Below are 22,531 nucleotides of genomic sequence, written 5' to 3' on the forward strand. Positions count from 1 at the left end.
TTTCACTCTATCCTAACATATGGTATAATCTTTTGGGGTAATTCACCGAATGCAATCCAAATATTTAAACTACAAAAGAGAGCTATTAGAGCCATAGTTCAAGGGTCTCAAACTACCAGCTGCAGACCATTCTTAAAAAAATTACATATCTTGCCATTACCCAGTATTTATATTGTGACAGCGACGTGAGAATCGAACTCACGACCAGCGTCCCGCAAGAAAGCAGATCGCACAGGCTCCACGGAACATTGAGTGACGTCGCGCGGTGGAGAGAAGAGAGAGGGTGTATTACGTCAACGCAACGAGTCTGCGCGCAGCTGCTACTTAACGCAGTGAATGTGGAACGACCTTCTCGACTATTCCAGAAGTCTGTCGATGTAGAGATATGAGATAATTCTCTACACACCTGTAGAAGGTTCTCGCAACTATGATTTTGCTATAAAAGAGCAGTCGCCAGCGAACCAGAGTTTCAGTTTCAGAGTTTTCAGTTATTCAGTCAGTGAGAAAGCCAGAGTTCGACTCGAGTGTGCGTCCGCATCTGCGTCAGCATCCGAAGGCCTGAGTTCGAGTGCAGTGGACCGCAGTTGGAGGGACCTGAGTTCGAGTGCAGTGGCCGCAGTTGGAGGGACCCGAGTTCGAGTACAGTGAACTGTCTCTTGAGGTCTGTGGTTCGAGATACTGTGAACTCGAGTGACTGAGATAGAAGAACTGTGAACTGAGAACTGGTAGTTCTGATTTGTAAATAGTACTGTGTAAATATTAGTTAAGATTAACAGTTCATTGTTGTGCGTAATAGTCCAAGTAAATTGTCATTGTCGTCGGTGGAGTGCTATAACGAATACTGTGTGAGTGAAGATCCAATTGTTGACGAGAGCGTTTAAGGTGAATTGTAGAAAGGAATTATTGTTGTGACGAATAAATTACATTGTTGTAACTAATAAAATTTACAATATTTATGAAACCTTAAATTTTATCAAATATAATTTGCATAGCTTTCCTACAAATTCAGACACACACCATTACAATACAAGAAATAAAGATGATATTTTTATTGAAAGTTTTAACACAACTCTATATAAAAACAGTTTCATTCATGCTGGTCTTCTTATGTACAATAGCCTACCAATTTATCTTAAAGAAATATCTGCACATCATAAATTTAAGAAAGCTCTTTATAAAATTTTAATCAAAAACTGCTTTTACAGTATGAACGAATTTATTGAAAATTGTCATAACTGAATAGAAAAAGAACGCCTTACTTCAAAAAATTTTACTTCCTCTTTTCCTGATCCTGACTTCGAGAAGTATGGTTTCTCATGAAAGACGCGATGGTTGAAATTGACTCCTGACTTCAAGACATACTGCAAACGGGACTTCTAGCCGAAATAGACTGACCGGTAGTTTTCTTCAATCAAGTTCCAAGTTTTTTATATTTGTATTTGTGTTGCATTTAATTATAGTTATTACTTTTATATATATTGTGTAATTAATTATTAGTTTGTAAATATGACATGTCCCATGTCATGTATATGATCAGTGGATGTAATAGATGATTATGATTATCATGAAATAAAAATTCTCTCTGTCTCTCAATATATTTTTATTTAAAAAAATCTTCCTTGTCCCAAGTTAGGGTATATCCTCCCTAACTTGGGACACTATTTGTTTTAGCATTTGTACCATGTTTGGGTGGGTATTACATAACATGGGACATTAGAGAATGCAATATTGTGAACATAAGCAATATTACACAACAAAACAACCTTTATACATGACAAAAATTGTTTATTTATATACCTATAACAATTTAACCTTACAACCAAATTTTAAAGACCTAAAACCTTTAAGGATCACCTTAAGCATTTAGTTTACAAAATAAAAGTGTATCTACCCCTGAATTCAGACACTGGTTTCAGGACCCTTTCAATTCTTTCTAATGGAATATAATCATCAACATCGTCTATAAACACATCTAGAGACCCACGTAGTTTCGCATGAAACTAATTTTGTAGAAGGAACTGTCATTGTGGTTCCTTATTAGGTTTCATATAAAAGTTTTTTCAATTGCTTTTTCTTGGTTTGATCATAAACAAATTCAACAATAACAACATTATTCATTTCAACATGTGTTGGTGGTTGGTCACTACTATTATTCACTTCTATGTTGTCAATGTCCGCATGCACTTGCAGCTGGTTAGTAATTGTTGCAGTATCTATTTCTCTTTCACCTTTATCAGATAATACTGCAAAATGTTTGTCCCCATCTGATGATGAACTGTTATAGAATGATATCACGTCAGTTTCGTCTGTACTCTCATCTTCATTGTTCTTTCCTCTTCGCTTTTCAGGCACTGGTTCTCGATCATCAGGGTCACCACTGCAATTTCCATTCTCAGAAGCCTTCCTTTTATTCTCTCTAGCTTAATGTGTCATCTTCTTGTGATATTCTTTTTCTCTTCGTTTTTTCGCAGTTTCAGTTTCATTCTTTCTTAGTTTTTCAACCACATACCACTCAGTCAAACTTTTGCCAGATGTGACAGTTAACTTTTTCCTCCTTGGATTCAATTTAGTTTCTTTTTCACGAGTGTTTTTCAGGAATTGTTCAAATGATGAAGTTCACCATTATGCTGAAGCAGAGTCATCTTCAGCTTGAGAAACTTGAGGTAGGCGCTGCAACACTATATTTATTGAGCAGATATATTCCAATCATGAAAACCTGCTTTCAAATTTTCAGCTCCACGGTCCCCAAGTCAATCAAGGGTCTTCTTCAACAGCCTAGGGAACTGATTTTACCTTATAGCCCCCTTGTGTTTCATCTTCCAGTCTGTCAGCTGTCTCCGCCACACTAATTTAAGTGGACTGAAAAAGGCTAAGTCCAAGGGTTGGCACAAATGTGTGCTGTTAGGTGGCAATAATATAAATTGCATGTTACTGGCAATTCACTGTTGTAAAATCCTAACAGAAATTTGGCTGGCAAGGTTGTCACCAATAATAGCTTTACGCAATTACCAAGTTTTTTCAGATATTATGGCAAAGCTATTGTTTCGAAGCAGTCCTCAAAAATCTTAACTTCAAACCAACCATGTTTTGATCGATTACATCTCGTTCCTGCTGGTCCTCCTTCTATCCATGTGCTATACAAGTTATTAGCCTTGTAAACCACGGTTATTAGAATGTTAGTCCATTATGTTTTCGTCCATTCGTAATTTGGTCCTAATTTTACGTTTGTCCAGTTATATGTTTGCCCTGGAACAAATTTTGTCCACAAATCTTCCGTCCATGTCATTTTAGTATTATGTGAAATTTCGTCCTACATATACTTTGTTCTTACCTGATTTAGTCAAAATTTATTTACTTGAAGTTTTCGTAGCTGGGGTTATTAAAAAAAAAAGAAGAGAGAATCACTGAAATAAAACATGAGATTTATTTTCAGTTATTTCAAAGACCAAAGATCATGCATTCATTGAATTTATTTCTTAGAAGTGTAATTTCCTTAATAAATTTCCATATTCAGGGTTCTGCGGGTTGCTCTGTAATTTCATTACAGGTTGGCCGATTCTCACATCGCCAATATATCCTGGTTCGATTCTTATTATAAGAGTGGTGTTGATAACAATAGCCAATACTACTTTACGGAAAATCGCTACACACCTGTGCAAAATTAATTAACTTTCTATATTGTTAAAACCTCAATACTATCACTAACGACTAGGTAGTTAAAATAATTTGTAACCCTATGTAAATAATAGATAAGTAACGATATATTTGTCACTAATGTATATTTTAAAAGAATAAAATCTGATGACAAAGTCATTAAATTGGCAACAATGGCCACCACAAACTACAGACAACAGCCTTCTATACTTGGAATGCTACCAAGGGGATGAATCAATGAGTTAGAGGAGAAATTATAAAATGGCCAAGTTGTCCAGTAGACCGCTCTTAGCTGTGCGCCGAAAAGACAGGAGATATGAATTAAGCGAACAGTGTTGCAAAAACACGTCAGCTAACAACGTTGTGTATATGAAGATAAGAGCTACATAGAAAACAAAAAAACACTTTTCCTAGTGTGTGCTGCATATAACTGTAATATCAAAAAAAAAAAAAAAGAAAACTGATATATGATATTTCAGGTAACTTTTATGAAGTTAAGTGCATACTTATTTACTTACTGGCTTTTCAGAAACCTGGAACTTCATTGCCGCCGTCACATAAGCCTGCCGTCGGTCACATTCCTGAGCAAGATTAATCCACTCTCTATCATCACATTCCACCTCCTTCAAATCCATTTTAATATTATCTTTCCATCTATGTCTCGGCCTTCCCAAAGGTCTTTTTCCCTCCGGCCTCCCAACCAAAGCTCTATATGAATTTCTGGATTCGCCCATACGTGCTACATTTCCTGCCCATCTCAAATGCCTGGATTTAATGTTCCAAATTATGTCACGTGAAGAATACAATGCGAGCAGTTCTGTGTTGTGTAACTTTCTCCATTCTCCTGTAATTTCATCCCTCTTAGCCCCAAGTATTTTCCTAAGCACCTTATTCTCAAACACCCTTAACCTATGATCCTCTCTCAAAGTGAGAGTCCAAGTTTCACAACCATAAAGAACAACCAGTTATATAACTATTTTATAAATTCTAACTTTGAGATATTTTGGCAGCAAACTGGATGATAAAAGCTTCTCAACCGAATAATAACAGGCATTTCCCATATTTATTCTATGTTTAATTTCCTCCCGAGTGTCATTTAGATTTGTTAATGTTCCTCGCAGGTATTGGAATGTTATGGTTTATTTAACGACGCTCGCAACTACAGAGGTTATATCAGCGTCGCCAGGTATTGGAATTTTCCCACTACTTCAAAGGATAAATTTCCAATTTTTATATTTCCATTTCGTACAATATTCTCGTCACGAGACATAATCATATATTTTGTCTTTTCAGGATTTACTTCCAATCCCCTTCGCTTTACTTCCTTCAAGTAAAATGCCCGTATTTTCAATAATCGTTTGTGGATTTTCTGCTAACATATTCACTTTATCCACATAGACAAGCAGCTGATGTAACCAATTCAATTCCAAACCCGCTCTGTTATCCTGAACTTTCCTAATGGCATACTCTAGAGCAAAGTTAAAAAGTAAAGGTGATAGTGCATCTCCTTGCTTTAGCCCACAGTGAATTGGAAAAGCATCTGACAAAAACTAACCTATACATATTCTGCTATACGTTTCACTGAGACACGTTCTAATTAATCGAACTAGATTCTTGGGAATACCATATTCAATAAGAATATCATATAAATCTTCTCTCTTAACCGAGTCATATGCCTTTTTGAAACCTATAAATAACTGATGCACTGTTTTATTTATTTATCATATTTATTATATATAAATACAAATAGCGATGAAACGTTGTAAATGTTGACTCAATGCTAACAGCAATAGATGAAAACAATACAGATCCAATTGCCAGTTCACAGGTATCACTTTTACTTAAACCAAATGAAACATTTACTAAATTAATTTCAATGGATTAGTATACATGTTCTCCTCAATGCATCTCTTCCTATTAAGAAAAGTAAACAAAGTAAACAGTGCTTACTGTATGGTCGTCATACATAGAAATATTGGTTTGTATTTCCCACAACAATACCAGCAAACAGAAGAAAGAAAGATATGGTATTTTAAAGGCTTTTTTCGACAGTGTGACTGTGTACTTGATCCAAAAATTTCACTGTGAGAAATTTTTACTACGGATATCAATTTTGAAGTGTTTCTCGCCATTGTGCTTAGGTATAAGATTTCTATTATGTTTCGAATTTAGGAACCTTTCTCACAGATATTTAACTTCAAAGACTTTTCGTCCTTGTGCGCATATACACAGGTTCTAACATATCTCATATTTGAGAAAATTCTTGCATAGGTGACACATTTGAATGGCTTTTTTGCCTGTGTACGTAAAATATTCAATTCTCAAATGTCCAGAATTTGATACATTTCCTAAAGGTATTACACATCATTGCTTTTTCAGTGGTGCGCGTCAGTACATGGCCTCTGACAAGTGAAGAGTTTCGGCTCGAACAGGAATTTCGTATCCCAAATCTCTATACAGGTCCAACTATACATCGCTGTAAAGCTCCCAAAAGCATTTGTTTGTGTAATGTGTGGTTTGTCTGTTAGAGCACTGTACAAGTTGAGGGGTGGGGAGATTACTGCACAAGTTAAGGGGATGGGACACCTTAACCATAAGCCTAAACTAACCTAGAAGCTACTGCGAGTGGTAAATGTCTAAAGCCCATTTAAGAACATTTTCCTCCAACGTTCTGTCTGAAAATCTTGCAACTAATCAAAAGTGTTTTGTGATTCATGGAATGCGCACAAGGACACAATCTTGACAAATGAATCATTACAAAGCAAGGATATAGAATGTATGATCATTCCACCTGAAACAAATAAAATATATCCATCCTCTGGATGTCTATTTCATTAGACAATACAAAATATATACTAGATGGATAACAGATTACATAAAGACTCTTGCTGAGAATCCAGAACTTAACTTGGGAAATCGAGTGTTTATAATGAAAATACAGTCTGTTGTTCATAACCAGTTGTCTGCTGCAGTATACCGCCCTATGCTTCAGTATTCCTGACAGTCAGCTGGTTACGTGAATCCTGAACAAGTCTCGGACTTCAAAAATGTAATTCAGGTGGCATTTGATTTTTCAGCAATGGAGTGTGGTTCAGAAGATTGTTCAGGTGTTGCTTTTGCGTGTTGTGCTTATTGCTCTGCTCTATGCTGTTTCATGCATTTTATAGACACTCCTCATGTACCTACATTTCTTAAGAAGTGTATTGACCAATACCAATCAAACGGAGAGTTACACAAATGAATGCCTTTACGGTCTTCATCACCATTCTGAGGTAAGCGTCTGTACAAATTTTTAAACAAAAATTCCTGCTCGAGCCGAAACCCTTCCCTTGTGAGATGTTTACAAGGTGAGAGTAGAATAACTCTTCTCGGGTTCTCAGCCAGGTGAGTTGGAGATTAGCTTCCAAGCTTTCGACGGCTAGCTCTGCCATCTTCTTCAGGGACGAAGTGATGTGGTACCATGTCTAGCCGGTATATATGCAAAAGTAGGGCTTCCCGCTGTAGGCCAATCAGGAGCTAGTGCCTAGCCCCGACCGCCAGGCCCATTCTGGTTGGTGGACACAGCAGCCAATCAGGAGCTACTTGCTGGTCCCGACTGTCTGCCGTGTGCTGGTGGTCTAAGCATATTGATGGCAGGTTTCCATGCCGTACTCAGCTATAGACCCCCGTCTCTGTTGAAATTATTGCCATCTAGCTGGATTTTGATGGCTTCGTTGATAACTAAGTCCCGGTAACCTGATGTCTTGTCCAAGATGGTGGTGGCGCCGAAATCTATCTTGTGACCAGTTTCTAGGCTGTGTTGGGCTACTGCAGACTTATCAGGATAATATAGTCTTATGCTGCGTTGATGTTCCTTGCAGCGTTCCATAATAGTTCGTCCCGTCTGCCCGATGTAACATTTCCCACATTCACAAGGTATTCTGTAGACACCAGGTGTCCTGAGACCAAGGTCGTCCTTAACTGGTCTCAGCAAGTTCTGGATCTTTGTGGGCGGTTTATGGATGGTTTTAATCCCGTGTTTTCTTAGCATTCTGCTAATTTTGCCCGAGATGGGGCCATAGAACGGGATGTATGCCATGCCCTTTGTCTCCTCTTGTTCCTCGGCAGGTGGTTTGTCCGAAAAGGCCCTTCTGAGGGCCAAGCCGATTTCCCTGTTGCCGAAGTTGTTCTGTTGGAACGTCTTACGTAGGTGACAGATCTCAGAAGGGAGACTCTCTTTGTCCGAAATCCCTCTCGTGAGAGTAATTTCTAACAGGATTAGAATTTATTGACTTTATACTCGGGTGCGCAGGCACATGAGTATAGAATCTCCCGAATTCTTAAAGGCATAGCATTTGAATGGCGTTCTATCCGCGTACGTACGTAGAGAACCTGATAATTAGAAACATAGCCCACAGGTAACGAAAGAAAACGGATTTTTTTGCCAGTATACATACGTTCATAAGTTCTGCGGGAGCATGATTCAGAGAAACTTTCCCGACATGTGACACATTTGAACGGCATGACGCAAGTGTGTGCATACGTTTTCTGAAGGAACTGAATGTTAAGAAACGGTTTTCGCCTGTATCTCAATTGAATGTCTCTTAGTCTTTGTGTGTGCGTATATGAATTTTGAGAGATCCTAATCCTGAAAAACTTTTCATACAAGTAGAACATGTGTATGGCTTTTCGCCTGTGTGCCTGCGCATATGAACCGTGCGAGAGTTTAAATGGGTGAAACATTTCCCGCAACAATCGCATCTGAACGGCTTCTCGCCTGTGTGAACACGTATGTGCGATTTCAAATGTCCCGATTCTGAGAAATTTCTTCCACAAAAAAAGCAGTTGAAAGGCTTTTCGCCAGTATGCGTACGTGTGTGATTTCTTAGAGAATACAATACTAAGAACATTTTCCCACAAGTATCACATTTGAAAGGCCTTTCGCCAGTGTGCGTGCGCACATGTGTTTTGAGATGTCCAGATTGTGTAAAATGTCTTCCACATATATCGCATTTGAATGGCTTTTCACCAGTATGCGTGCGTATATGAACGTTTAAAAAGCAAGGGGCTTTGAAACTTTTAGTACATATATTACATTCGTAGGGCTTTTGGTCAATGTGCAAGCACTCATGCTTTTTGAAATTACCCGATCGTAAAAAACATTTCCCACATTTATCGCATTTGCAAGGCATTTCGCCAGTGTGAGTGCGTACATGTTTGCTCAGAAGGGAAGGATATTTGAAACATTTGCCACATGTATCACATTTAAATAGCTTTTCGCCAGTATGGGCACCTACACGGGTTTTGAGATTTTCAGATTTCGGTAAACATTCTGCATAAGTATCGCATTTGGAAATCCATTTGTCAGTATGACGGCCAGACTGTGAAAGAAAATTGTTCTTTGTTCCACCCATGTGGTCGTAAATCTCTGATTCAAGGACACTTTTGGAACAAGGGTTTACTGAAGAGACACAATTTTCCGGATTTGTGTGTTTCTTCTGAGGTTCTTGAATCCCGTCTGTGTACAATATGCTGTAATAAAGAAGATCTGATTTGTGAAAGTTGCGAATGTCCAAAGATAAAATACTATCAATATTACAAGAAATGGTGCAATGCAGTAAATTCAAACTCATACAGTATATAAGCATCTCGCATAGAATATCTGGGGAAAAGACTAATCTTCTACTATGCAATGAAATACCATACCTCAAAAATTAGAAGTCAGTTCATCACACTGTGAAATAAAGTGAAAATAAAACGACTGCACACAACGTGCGAATAAAACGTCCTCTACACCAAACTTAAACTCGTATTATAATATTTATATGCAAATCCTTCCCCATCTAAAGGAATGAACTAGAATTAACCATCTTGAAAAGCGGATATTAAAATCTAAAATTTGAATATCTAGATTAGATCCATTAACCTCGGCTTGAGACAGAAGCGAGGTCATATACTTGACGCTGTTTTGTCATAACATCTTACCATGCCAACTTCGAATACCAATTTACTCTACAAATTACGTCTGGAAAGTTCCAGTGGCGGCACGTTCTTTCATTATTTTTTACTGTATATGGTATTTCGTAAATAGGTATACTGTAAGTGTTATAGGTTTTAATTATAATAAAAAACCTTAAGCAGTTACTAATTTGTAGTGGAACATTAATTCAATCAAACTGATCTTAAACTAAAAACATAAGATCATTATTTACAACTTTAAAAATCACTAAAGAGAAACAACTATATTTTTAAGTTCTTTGTTCTGTGTGTCTAGGCTGAAAACAAAGTAATTAATAAAAATTTACATATGAAAAATAAACAGATTACATAACTGTTTACCATATCTTAATTAAGCATAAAATGAACACATACATCTACACTTACCTCTCAGTTAAGACTTCAGATTCCTCTGTCGATACTTCCAGCATAGACTCTTCTTGTAATGTAGACACGACAAATGGCACTTCCTGCAAATAATAAAGACAACAGGGAAGATGGTAAGAAATAAATGCAACATGTATCATGAATTATATACAGTGAGGTGAAATTTACGAGCGGGAATGATATATATATATATATATGATGAGCATATTAAAAGGTGGATTTTACATGGTTTTATATAGGGATGTCAAAGGACCATACGAAAAGAACATATAGTGTGGGATAACTTAATAAACGGTATAAACCGCGATAACACATGCCCATTTATTAAGTTATCCCGCATTATACGCTCTTTTCGTCCAGTCCCCTGACATCCCTATATAAAACCATGTAAAATCCCCCATATAATATGCTCATCATCTTGATTAACACACTCTTTCATCTCCTGAAAACTTTAAAATAACGTACTTTAAAGGAAATTGAGGAAATTTTCCTGGACTTCTACATTTACTGCTAGTGCCTGCATACTCAAGGATTTGTAGGAGTCTTGCTCTGGTGAATATAATAACAGAATGGAATGCGACCCACGAGTACTTGCAAAACTACTAGAATTTAGAGCAGACGTCTCCAAAAGTGTACTCGCGAGTAAGCCCCTGAACGGAACCGAAGCTAGTACGTAATGAGTGTGCTCCGCCTCACCCATCTCCACCTGTACTGTACTCAATGTTTATGCGTAAACGAAGAGCAGTGGCGGACTGTCATTATCATTGTGTTGGGCGGGGTGTTCCAATTTTCACAATGTCTTCTAATCATGGACGTAGTACATTCAATGATGAATAGGAAGAGATTTTTTTTTTTGAGTTAGTGGGGAGAATGTGAAATGCTTAACTTGTTCGAAAATTCTTAAGGGTGTGTTAAAATTCAACATGCGACGGCAATAGTCGACTCTCCACAAAGAATATCATACAATTACAGGCATGTTGGTCATGTGAAAATAAAACGCTTACACTCAGTTCCGCATGACAAGCATATAGTTTTTCGTTTAATTTTAGGTGAAATGCGTAGGCCTAGAAATATTTTGATAAATATAAAACAAGAAAATACAAACACAAATCACACACGTGTCCTCAGTCTTAAAGAAAAAAAAAAGCTTTTTGCTAGCTATGTTTTAGCTTGGAATATTGGAAAATCAATGTAGCCCTTTACAGAAGCATCATTTGTAAAATCGTGCATATAGGACGTTACTAAAATACTGTGTCCAGAACAAAGTAAAAGTTTAAGAAAATTAAATTGTTTCGAATTAAGGTTCAGAGAAGGAATTTCAAGATTATAAATGTAATTAAATCTGAAGTCGAAACCACAATTAACCAGTTTGTAGCTTACTCACTTGCACTGAACAAAAACACAGATGGAAATGACAAAGCTCACCTAGCCAATTTCATCCGAGGAGTTAATGAACATTTTACTGTGTCTGAATGTCTTCTAAATGTAATTACAAAATACAACAGGAGAAGATCTTTCCAGGCACTGAAAGGCACCATAGAACAGAAGAGGTTGAATTTGCAATGGCTTGTGTCAATAGCAACAGACGGGGCTCCAGCTTCATAGTATGTCAAAATAATATACAAACGTATGATATTTCTTAGTCTTTTGATGTTATTATTTGTAAACTTAAGCAGACCGTTGCCGCGATTCCCCACTGATCGCTCCCATCTGTTGAGGTACAAGTCTCTTCCCCTTTTCTAGCCTTACAGCACACTGTGTTCGGAGGGCAGCATCGAGAGCACAAATGACGATACGCTTTTTGGAGACCTCTGATTTAGAGTCTCTCCTCCTTCTTGGCAGTTTTAAATAGCACTGTTAGCCAAAGGTCCCGGGACCGATACCCGGCCTCAGAACAATTTTTCCCTTGAAATTATTGAAGCCTGCTTCATAGGGAGCTCTACCTGACAACTAGATTTGCATAATATATACGTTACTGTAGGCACGTTAACAGAAAACCAGAATTTCATGTCAACAGAGTTTGTGTGCACTCGATGTGGGTTTCTGGCATCTTGTCAGCCCACTCGAGGTACAGTATGTGGATATAAAGGGAAAAATTGAGATGTTGTCGGGTGACGTCCTTGGATAGCTCAGTCGATAGAGCGTCGATGCGCTTAGCCAAAGGTTCCGGGATCGATACCTGGCCCCGGAACAATTTTTCCCTTGAAATTATTCAAGCCTGCTTCATAGGGAGCTTTACCTGAGAGCTAGATTTGTACAAAGGCAGAATTGTTTGGATGGTTAATTTTTACAATTCCCCAGAGCTGGTAGTAACGTAGAGAGAAAGGGACCTACATACGTGGGCGTGTGTTTCCTAAATCAATTAGAGATAAGAAATTTAAAAATTTTAAATTATGTGGTAAGCATTCAGGACCCGTCACTGTAATATAATGAACTGACAAAATATGTTTCTCTGATCTCTGTATTTCACAGCAACAAAACCTGGACAGCAAGGGAATGAAGAATGGAAAAAGAAAAGTCCGTGTCTTGTGTTTTAGATTATAATACACATATGGGGGACACTGACCTCAAGTATCAGCTGTTGCAAATGTATCTAGTACATAGGAAACGTCAGCGTATGTGGTACATGAAGCCCTCCAGAAGATTTATAAATGCCACAGTGGCCAATTCCATGATAATTTATAAGCAAACTAGTGGATAGCAAAATGATCACTTATTCAGAATTCTGCAGGTTGAGGAATTGTTCCATCAATTCGGAGATTCAAAATGGAAAGGATGTAAGAGATCAAATAACACCACAATTGGAATGAAAGGGAGGATCTTTCCCAAAAGAATTCCATCTAGGGGAAATCAGGCGAAAACGCAAGGTGTGTTGTGTGTTCCAAACATGGAAAAAAAAAAAAAAATACAATGTGTTTTTCTGCCATATTTGCTATGTTGGTCTCTGTGTTGATGAATGGCTCGACTTATCAAACTAAGGAAAATTTCAAGATAATGTGGACTTCATAATATTATTTTAAGGCGCTCAATTAGTATTACGTAAATTTTTTAAAACTTAATCATTGTTTCAAGCGAATGCGAGTCATTTTAATAAACTACTGCATATACTCGTTCATGCTCTTAAATTCCCAACATTGCTGTAGTAGTGCCAAGTTTAATTCCTGATGTTGGCAAACGCTTAAACGAGGTGTCTACAGACAACATGTTCAAAATTAATGAAATTATTAAATATTGAAACTGTATTGCGAACAAAGAAGATTTCTTTTCCTAAGTAGGAAGCGTACAGTAGTGGCAAAAAAAAACTGGACCGACCCTTGTAGCTGATTTCAGAGCCTTGTTCAGTCCAGAGCACGATAGACTGGTAACTAAGACTTTCGTGGTTCAAATCCTGCCTGGGAAGGAAACATTTTTTTTCCTTATTCAAATTTTCTCCCAATAGTTTTCGATTGCTGGTAAAATTCATGTTCTGCGAATAATAAGTTAAGTAGTAAAATATCGCTGCAATCGAAAAGTATTGGGAATAAATTTGAATAAGGAACAAAAAAAAAAGTTTCCTTCCCAGGCAGGATTGCCACCACGAAAGTCTTATTTACCAGTCTATCGTGCTCTGAGTAAACAAGGCTCTGGTATCAGCTACAAGAGTCGGTCTGGTTTTTTTGCCACTACTGTATATATCAATGAAATTCAGTATTGTGAGGGTTTAGTTCAGAGTTTTACAACAGACTGCAGTACTTAACAGAGGCAATTACATTAAAAACACAATAAAAATCATTTTTATACAGAGAGTAAGGGGTATAAGTGCCATCCTGTTCACAGTCATTGGGGACAGTCTACAGGATAAAAAAAAAAGTCCATACAACATAGGGTCAAAACTTGATAATTTTCCAAGAAAAAATATTTATTTTCTTATTTTATTAGCGCTATACTGCTTATATCATTACTAAAATTACGAAAACAATTACATCAGTAGATACATCCAGCAAAGGGTTAATATTAGTTTAAATTTTGTGTGCTGCATTAGGTTTTCGTGAAATTAAATAAAAATGCAGGCTTAATTTTTTTAATATTCTAGCGTGAGAGACGTGGCAACGTTCGGCAGGCAATACTCTGCACAGATGTAAGTAAGAGTCAACTGATTTCAAGCTTCCTGTCCATAGCTCTACTGCCAAGCGGATGGCAGTTCAGTACAGGATATTCGATAAACAACTTACAATGTCATTCACAGTTTAGGAATATCGTATGTTGTTAATTTATGGGGAAAGTCGTCGTAATTCAAGTGAGGCAAGAAAGATGTACCAATAACGTTTTCCTCAAAGGTTACCTAATCGGCGAACTTTTGTAGCAGTTTCTCTACGATTAATAGAAACTAGAAGTTCCTTACCTTGTTTCGAAAATCACACAAGCAGAAATTTGTTTGAAAATGATACTGCTTTACGGAAGTGGGAGAGATTAAAATGTTGCATTAGAACAAAAGTTTGTGTGATTTTGTTCAGAAAACCATTATTGTTTATTTTTTAGAAATACAATTATAAAAATGGAGCAACATTGTTACATATAGTAAATGTAAATTTACCATAATGTTCTCTCAATGACATTGAAAGTTTGTATTTGCTGCTCGTTTTATGTAAACAACAGTAATGTCATGGTCCACTCCCGCATTAGAACAGAGCATTTGTTTTGTACCGGTATGTCTGTACTCACTAAAGGTGTACTGTGTATTTCTAAACCCCCTCCTCCATGTTTGAGCTGTACTGTGTACTTCTAAACCCCTTCTCCCAGCTTGAGCTGTACTGTATACTTCTAAACTCCTCCTCCCCAATCCAGCAACACTGCAAAACGTCTAATATTATAAATTTTAATAATTAATTAAATATTGCAACTAAAAAAAAATTGTAATGACATTTTTTCTTCCTTGTGACATGAACAATCATCAGTTAAAATAATGGCGGTTACACTCCTACAGCCTGTATGTATGAAGATTTTTATTTTTATTTTATTGGGTTATTTTACGACGCTGTATCAACACCTAGGTTATTTAGCATCTGAATGAAATGAAGGTGATAATGCCGGTGAAATGAGTCCCGGGTCCAGCACCGGAAGTTACCCAGCATTTGCTCGTATTGGGCTGAGGGAAAACCCCCGAAAAAAACCTCAACCAGGTAACTTGCCCCGACCGGGATTCGAACCCGGGCCACATGGTTTCGCCGCCAGACGCGGTGACCGTTCCTCCACAGGTGTGGACTATATATGAAGACCTCGACGTCCTCTATTGAATATTGTGTAATCAATGACTCTATTTAGTCATCAAGTAGGTACTTATTAATAGAGAAAAATTCGTTCTGGCATTGGGAATCGTACCCAGAATCCTCAGCTTGGCACGCTAAGTGCTCTTACCATCTGAGCTATATCGGGATTCGATCCACAGTGCTGGTAGTACTCTCCACCTTTGTATCTCAATGGCCTACTTCCTTCAATTTAGACTACAAGTCATAGGCCTTTATGCAAGAGCGGAGATTATAATGACTTTATGGCCATTACAACAACAGTTTTTGATCACTATTAACATTGATTTTCACGTAGATACTTATTAATAGAGAAAAATTCATTCCGGCACCAGGAATCGAGTCCAGGACCTTCAGCTTCGCGTGCTGAGTGATCTTACCATCTGAGCTATGCTGGGATCCGATAGCAGTTGTTGTAATCACCATAATGTTATTAAAATATGCGTTTCTCCATAGTCTAAAACGCAGGTAGCAGCCCAATGACGATATAAATGAGAAGAGTTCGGCCATCACTGTGCAACGGATCCCAGCATATTTCATATAGTAAGAGCAGTCAGCTTGCCAAGATGAAGGGTCTGGGTTTGAATCCTGGTGCCGGAACCGATTATTTTACTGTATTCCAAATAAATGTACAGTATTATTACTGAATAGTTGTGAATTTGTATTACTGCTACTCCAAATGACAACAGGCTTTAATATTCTAATTATGTTTGCTTCTTCTGTGTGTAAAAATCTGTGATTCATAAACTATAATGCATTAAAATTGCTTCAATATAAAAATAACGCACATATAGTAATCCATAGTATAGAGTGCGGCACTGCGATATGACTATTTTTATAGCCCTGTTGTGGGAAACTCAGGACGAATTAAAAGAAAACACATATACAGGAAGTAATCTAGTACAATGCAATTTATTAATGTCTGATTACTTTTTAAAAACTAAATTTCGGAAGTATGTCTCGTGACGATAATATTGTACGAAATGGAAATATAAAAATTGTAAATTTATCTTTCGAAGAGGTGGAGAAGTTCAAATATCTTGGAGCAACAGTAACAAATATAAATGAGAAAATTAAACACAGAATAAATATGGGAAATGCCTGTTATTATTCCGTTGAGAAGCTTTTATCATCCAGTCTGCTGACAAAAAATCTGAAAGTCAGAATTTATAAAACAGCTATATTACCGGTTGTTCTTTATGGTTGTGAAACTTGGGCTCTCACTTTGAGAGAGGAACATAGGTTAAGGTTGTTTGAGAATAAGGTTCTTAGGAAAATATTTGGGGCTAAGAGGGATGAAGTTACAGGAGAATGGTTACACAATACAGAACTGCACGCACTGTATTCTTCACCTGACATAATTAGGAACATTAAATCCAGACGTTTGAGATGGGCAGGGCATGTAGCACGTATGGGAGAATCGAGAAATGCATATAGAGTGTTACATGGGAGGCCGGAGGGAAAAAGGCCTTTGGGGAGGGCGAGACGTAGATGGGAAGATAATATTAAAATGGATTTAAGGGAGGTGGGATATGATGATAGAGTGGATTAATCTTGCTCAGGTTAGGGACCAATGGTGGGCTTATGTGAGGGCGGCAATGAACCTCTGGGTTCCTTAAACGCCAGTAAGTAAGTAGTAAGTAACCTCCACGGTAACGAATACATTCCTGCAATCTGCTATGAAAGTTCTGCATAACTGGCCTCAACAAAATAGGTTTGACGGCACTAATTTCGTTCCTTATGTTTTGTTTCAACTGGATGATGGAGCGAGGCTTGTTGCGATACACCCTACTTTTGAAATAACCCCATAGGAAGTAATCAGCGCACACTGCTCATGGTTCAACGAACTGTCTGCGAAACATGTTTCTAGGACGAATAATTTCACGATTTGGAGACATTGCCTGGCCACCAAGATCTCCTGACTAGCCTGCAGCTGATTACTTCCTATGGGGTTATCTCAAAAGGAGGATATATCGGAACAAGCCTCACACCATCATCCAGCTGAAACAAGACTGTTTTGTTAGGACGAGTTATGCAGGAATTTCATAGCACATAGAAGGAATGTATTCGTTGCCGTGGTGGCTACTTATGGAATGTAATTTTTAAAAAGTAATCAGACAGTAATAAATTGCATTGTACTAGACTACTTCCAGTATACGTGCTTTCTTTTAATTGGTCCTGAGTGTCCCACAACAGGGCTATAAAAACCATCATATCCCACTGTCGCACCCTATACATATTAATTATGAATTTCAGAAAACTCAATCTATTCGCATATTACTGTATGTACACAGAACTTGCAGTGTCTATCATTCCTTTTACTTCAATGTCCTAATTCAGGCGTTCTCAACCTGGTGTTTGCGAAAACCATGGTGCTCTTTTAATGATATTTAATGCTCTCGTCATGTGACTAAAAATGTGCTCGCAAGCACGAAGGCTCCTGACTGACTTTTTCAAAACAAACTTTGTTGTCCAAGCCAGTACAAATAGTGTTCATATCCATCCATTATACCTGTGATCGTCAGCACTCGCTGAAATGGTAAAGGGTAAGGAGTGTATCATAATGTGCACTGTCGTGCAGAAGGGAGAGGCAGAAAGCATATGTCCACTTCTGTGGAGTAACGGTTAGCGCGTCTGGCCGCGAAACTGGGTGGCCCGGATTCAATTCCCGGTGTGGACAAGTTACCTGGTTGAGGTTTTTTCCGGGTTTTCCCTCAACCCAATATGAGCAAATGCTGGGTAAATTTCGGTGCTGGACTCCAGACTCAGTTTACTGGCATTATCACCTTCATCTCATTCACACGCTAAATAACCTAAGATGTTGATAATGCGTCGTAAAATAACCTACTAAAAAAAAAAAGAAAGCATACCCGCCAGCAGCTATGAATGCACGCTAGTGCAATGTCTTATCAGTGGGTAAGAGACGCTAGCGACCTGATAGGTCTACCTGTATTTCATGGTGCATAACCCCTTTCAATTCAGTGTGGACAAAGGAAAACCAAGATTATTAAAGAGAATAATATGGCTACCTGGAGTGGTTGGGCCACAATATCAGAATGGACAATAATAATATTCCTAAAAGATTACTAGATGCCACGCTAAGTGGTAAAAGAAGAGCAGGAAGACCTAAACTACGATGGTTGGATGATGTTCAGGATGATCTAGTTAAAGCAGGAATTACGAGATGGAGAAGGAGAGCCCTAGAGAGGGAAGATTGGGCGGCAATTCTTAAGGAGGTCAAGGCTAAACTAAAAGGGCTGTATGACCACAGATGATGATGATGATGATGATAATATGGCTACTCGTGAGGAACATGAAACTGATTTGCAGACTTCGTTACGGCAGAAATATTTGTATAAAAAGGAGAAATTCGTAGCCTTTGGGAAGCAGAAGATACAAAAAAGTTCCAAATTCTACAGTCTGTTTCAAAATGTCTAGCTTAGTTCGGCACGACCTAGCTGTACGAAAAACTTTCTCACTTATGAAATACCTGAAGAACAAAACACGATCACGATTGATTCGCATCTAAGCGACTTCTCTTTGGACCACTGAAATTTTGAATAACATACATGTTCAAGGATGTCATTACCTCGGTGAGTGTTTTAAAATGCCATATATATTATATGTTATTTAATTTATGTAGTCATATATTAAACTCTTCCACTTCATGCTGCTCGCTGATTTAGTATTATACTGTATGTGGGCGGTGATCATAATCTTAAAAAAGGTTGAGAACCCCTGTCCTAATTCTCTCATACCAACCAACTGTCAAACAATGATACAACTTTCATCTGCCAGGTGCACAATGCTATTTGAATAGTGGCAACATCAGATTCCACGCCAGACCTACAGGCTATGTACCAGCAGTTTCAAATGTCATTCACATTCGATATTAAATTCAGTTTGAAAAAATTTTGCAGGACAAACTCGCTTACCTACGATTAGGTACGCCATTTGTCAATTATCAACAACATTATTTTCTATGGAAAACATCAACCGTTTCGACTGTAAATATATGCATATCTTCATTATTATTTGCATGATTCCAAGTAATAAAATGAAGCATTTTCGCCTCGTCCATAGGTCCTGCAACTCATGTCTAGAGGGTCAAGGATATTACCATTGGAAAGACTTCACGCCGATGCAGGGACACTGTTGACGTCAACAGATTTAATTTAGAGTTTTCCTCAACAGCTACATCGAGGAGAATTTGGGATTCTTAAAATCGATTCTAAACTCAACATATTAATAGTCAAAGCCCAAATGCGATCTGTTTACTATGATAAGAAACCTTAGTGAACTATTCTGTTCCTCAAGAATGTCTATAACACTGTTATGACACATGTTAAAAGTTATTATATTTTGTTCGTAGGTTGCTGTACTCGACCTGCGTTTCGCAAACATACATACTTATGAAATAAAATGCAACTTTCAATACTTGTATCGTAAATAGCTATCATGTTGAAAACACACCTTTCTACATAGGTTGGATAAAAAGTAATGGCAACACTGCTGTCACGTGACGATGGTGCGTTCGAGATTTGCCAGCTGTGTGGACATGAACAAGGACTGTTAGATGAGTTAGTGCAGCCAGTGATGACAGTACTCCATCAATCTACTGCAGTGTATAGAACGTTCACTTTCATAGGGATAGTGCAAGCGCCCTAAGACCATCCTTACAAAACTAGAGCAACGTTCCTGGATAAAAATTAAAATGGCACGAGGTCATAGTGCACAAGAATTTTTTCAGGGACTGCGTTAAGCATGTGGCAATGCAGCATTGCCATATCGCACAGTTGCACGATGGGTTAAAGCGTTCCGGGAAGGCCTTGTTGCACTGGTACCAAAGGGAAGGTGACGACTTTCTTGGACGAATCGTCGCTATGGACGAAACCTGGACTCGCTCATATGAACCAAACTTGAAACGCCAATCAAATGAATGGACGCATCCTGCTTCTCCTCGTCCAAAGAAAGTGCGCCCTACACAAAGTGCTGTGAAGGAGATGTTCATTGTGGCGTATGACATTGATGGGGTAATACTGCACCATGCTGTAACTCCAAGGCAGGTGGAAAACGCGGACTACTGGAACATCCAACGTACTCACCCGATATGATCCATGCGATTACGATCTTTTCACCAAAGTGAAAGAACCACTGCGAGGGACCCGGAACAATACCAAAGATGAACTTATCCGAGGTTTAGGGCGGTCAATACGGAACATCAACAAAAATGGACGTGCTAATGGTGTACGACGCCTTCCAAACGTTTGGCAAAAGGTAATAAATAAATGGGGCGACTATATAGAAGGTACGTAAATGTTGTACCCCTGTGAATAAAGCCATGTCAGAAATATCGAACTGTTGCCATTATTTTTATCAAACCCAAGTATAAAGCTCACAAACCTTGTGCATTTCAAAAGTGTGAGCATAAGTCTAGTGTTTAGTTCTCTGCAAAAAGCATACAGACAACATAAAGCATAAAGCAATATTCAAGCTGGTACAATATTACCATTTTGAATATTGCCTAATTCTATATAGCAAGATGTCGTACCTTGTAAAAAATAACATTTCACTTAAAGAATTTTCTGCAAAACTTAAACTAAACAGCCATATCACACTTTAAATTTAATTTGGGCAACAAAAAAATAAGCAATAAATAGCATGCAGGTAGTTTTACTGTGCCCACTGTAAACCAAAATTAGCTTGTCACCACAGCTGTACAGACAAGGTTTCTGTGACGAACGCAATACAAGTAAAACATTGGAAAGAAGAGCCAGCACACCCGATGAGCTCCACTCACCTCGACTTCACACTTCACTACAGGAAAATTGTTTGGTAGTATAATTTCTTCAAATTTTATCTTTGTGTGGATGCAGCTGTCGTCCACGCACTCCTCCTTTATCCTAGTCACGGGAAGATCCAATAAATTTCTTTCCTGCAAAAGAAAGAGGAATAATGAATGAATAATTTCCTACAAAGTGACAGAAGCTGATCACAAGCATTACAGGTTGCACTCTGGGTCTGCACTCAATACTACTTGCAGCAGAGGAGAGGAATTATGGAAATGATTGAAAGAAAAATGACAGATGATTTTAAAAGCAGCATACGTCAGTGAAAAGGTAAAACTTCACATATTAGCGTGGATAAAGTAAAGTAAAATCTGTACTGGGGTCCACTTCACAATACGCCTATATAAAAGAAAACAAATTCCGTAATGTTTTCTTATGCAATTCGGATATTTCATTTTGCCACTCAGCATTACCCCAAAAGTAAATTTATAAATGTATCCCACACAGTACAACATTAGCAACTTTCGACATTAACTAACCTATACACAAACATACCCTTAAAAGATACACTACAGATGCTAGAACAAATGCTCAAAAACAACACACCACAAGAACACATTAAAGAAATCATCCACATCACAGACATCATCACAAAACAAAACTACTTCACATACAATAACAAATATTATACTCAAACCGAAGGCCTACCCATGGGATCACCCATTTCCAGCATACTAGCAGAAATATTCATACACAACATAGAACAAACATATATACTAAACAAAGACAACAACAAACACGCAGACAATATCATATAGTGGCATCACGGCCTACTTGATGTGCCGTGAGTGGCATAGATACGTAGATGACATATTAATATCATACAAAGGAAACAAACGACAGATCCAAAAGCTGCATCAACACAAACAAAATACACCCAAAGCTACACTACACGTTAGAAATTGAAAACAACAAATCCATAAATTTTATAGACATCACAATGACAAGAGTCGACAACAAACACACATCAAAGCCTACAGAAAACCCACAACAACAACACACATATATAACACATCCAATCACTCAACACAACACAAACAAGCTGCATTCCGAACAATGGTACACAGACTACTAAACATACCAATGAACCAACATGACCACAAAGAAGAGCTAAACACAATCAAATACATAGCACAAGAAAACAGATACAACCACAACATAATACGTAAGACAAAACATAACCACAAAAAACATAATACAACAAAAAAACAAGAACACAAAAAATACATCACACTAACATACGAAAACAATAACACACACAGGATCGCAACCTCATTCAAGAAATTAAATTACAACATCGCATACAGAACAAATAATACTCTACAAAAGCATCTCAACACACAAACGACACAAACAAACAACACAGGCGTATACAAACTCAAA

The 22,531-nt window shown here is 37.8% G+C and overlaps 1 protein-coding gene across 1 annotated transcript in view; it reads right to left on the reverse strand.

Annotated features, from left to right (window-relative positions):
* Window positions 1-5,351: 5,351 nt before the first annotated feature.
* LOC138691426 (zinc finger protein 107-like) overlaps window positions 5,352-22,531 on the reverse strand; it is a 57,125-nt gene continuing 39,945 nt past the window's right edge. The window contains exons 8-10 of the mRNA XM_069813352.1: window positions 21,100-21,234; window positions 10,018-10,100; window positions 5,352-9,165 (exon numbers count right to left, since the gene is read on the reverse strand). Of these exons, the coding sequence (XP_069669453.1) occupies window positions 8,238-9,165; window positions 10,018-10,100; window positions 21,100-21,234 (1,146 nt within the window). The 3' untranslated portion in view covers window positions 5,352-8,237. The remainder of the gene's footprint in view (window positions 9,166-10,017; window positions 10,101-21,099; window positions 21,235-22,531) is intronic.

The sequence above is a fragment of the Periplaneta americana genome, chromosome 16, assembly GCF_040183065.1.
Source record: "Periplaneta americana isolate PAMFEO1 chromosome 16, P.americana_PAMFEO1_priV1, whole genome shotgun sequence".
Classification (NCBI taxonomy): Eukaryota; Metazoa; Arthropoda; class Insecta; order Blattodea; family Blattidae; genus Periplaneta; species Periplaneta americana.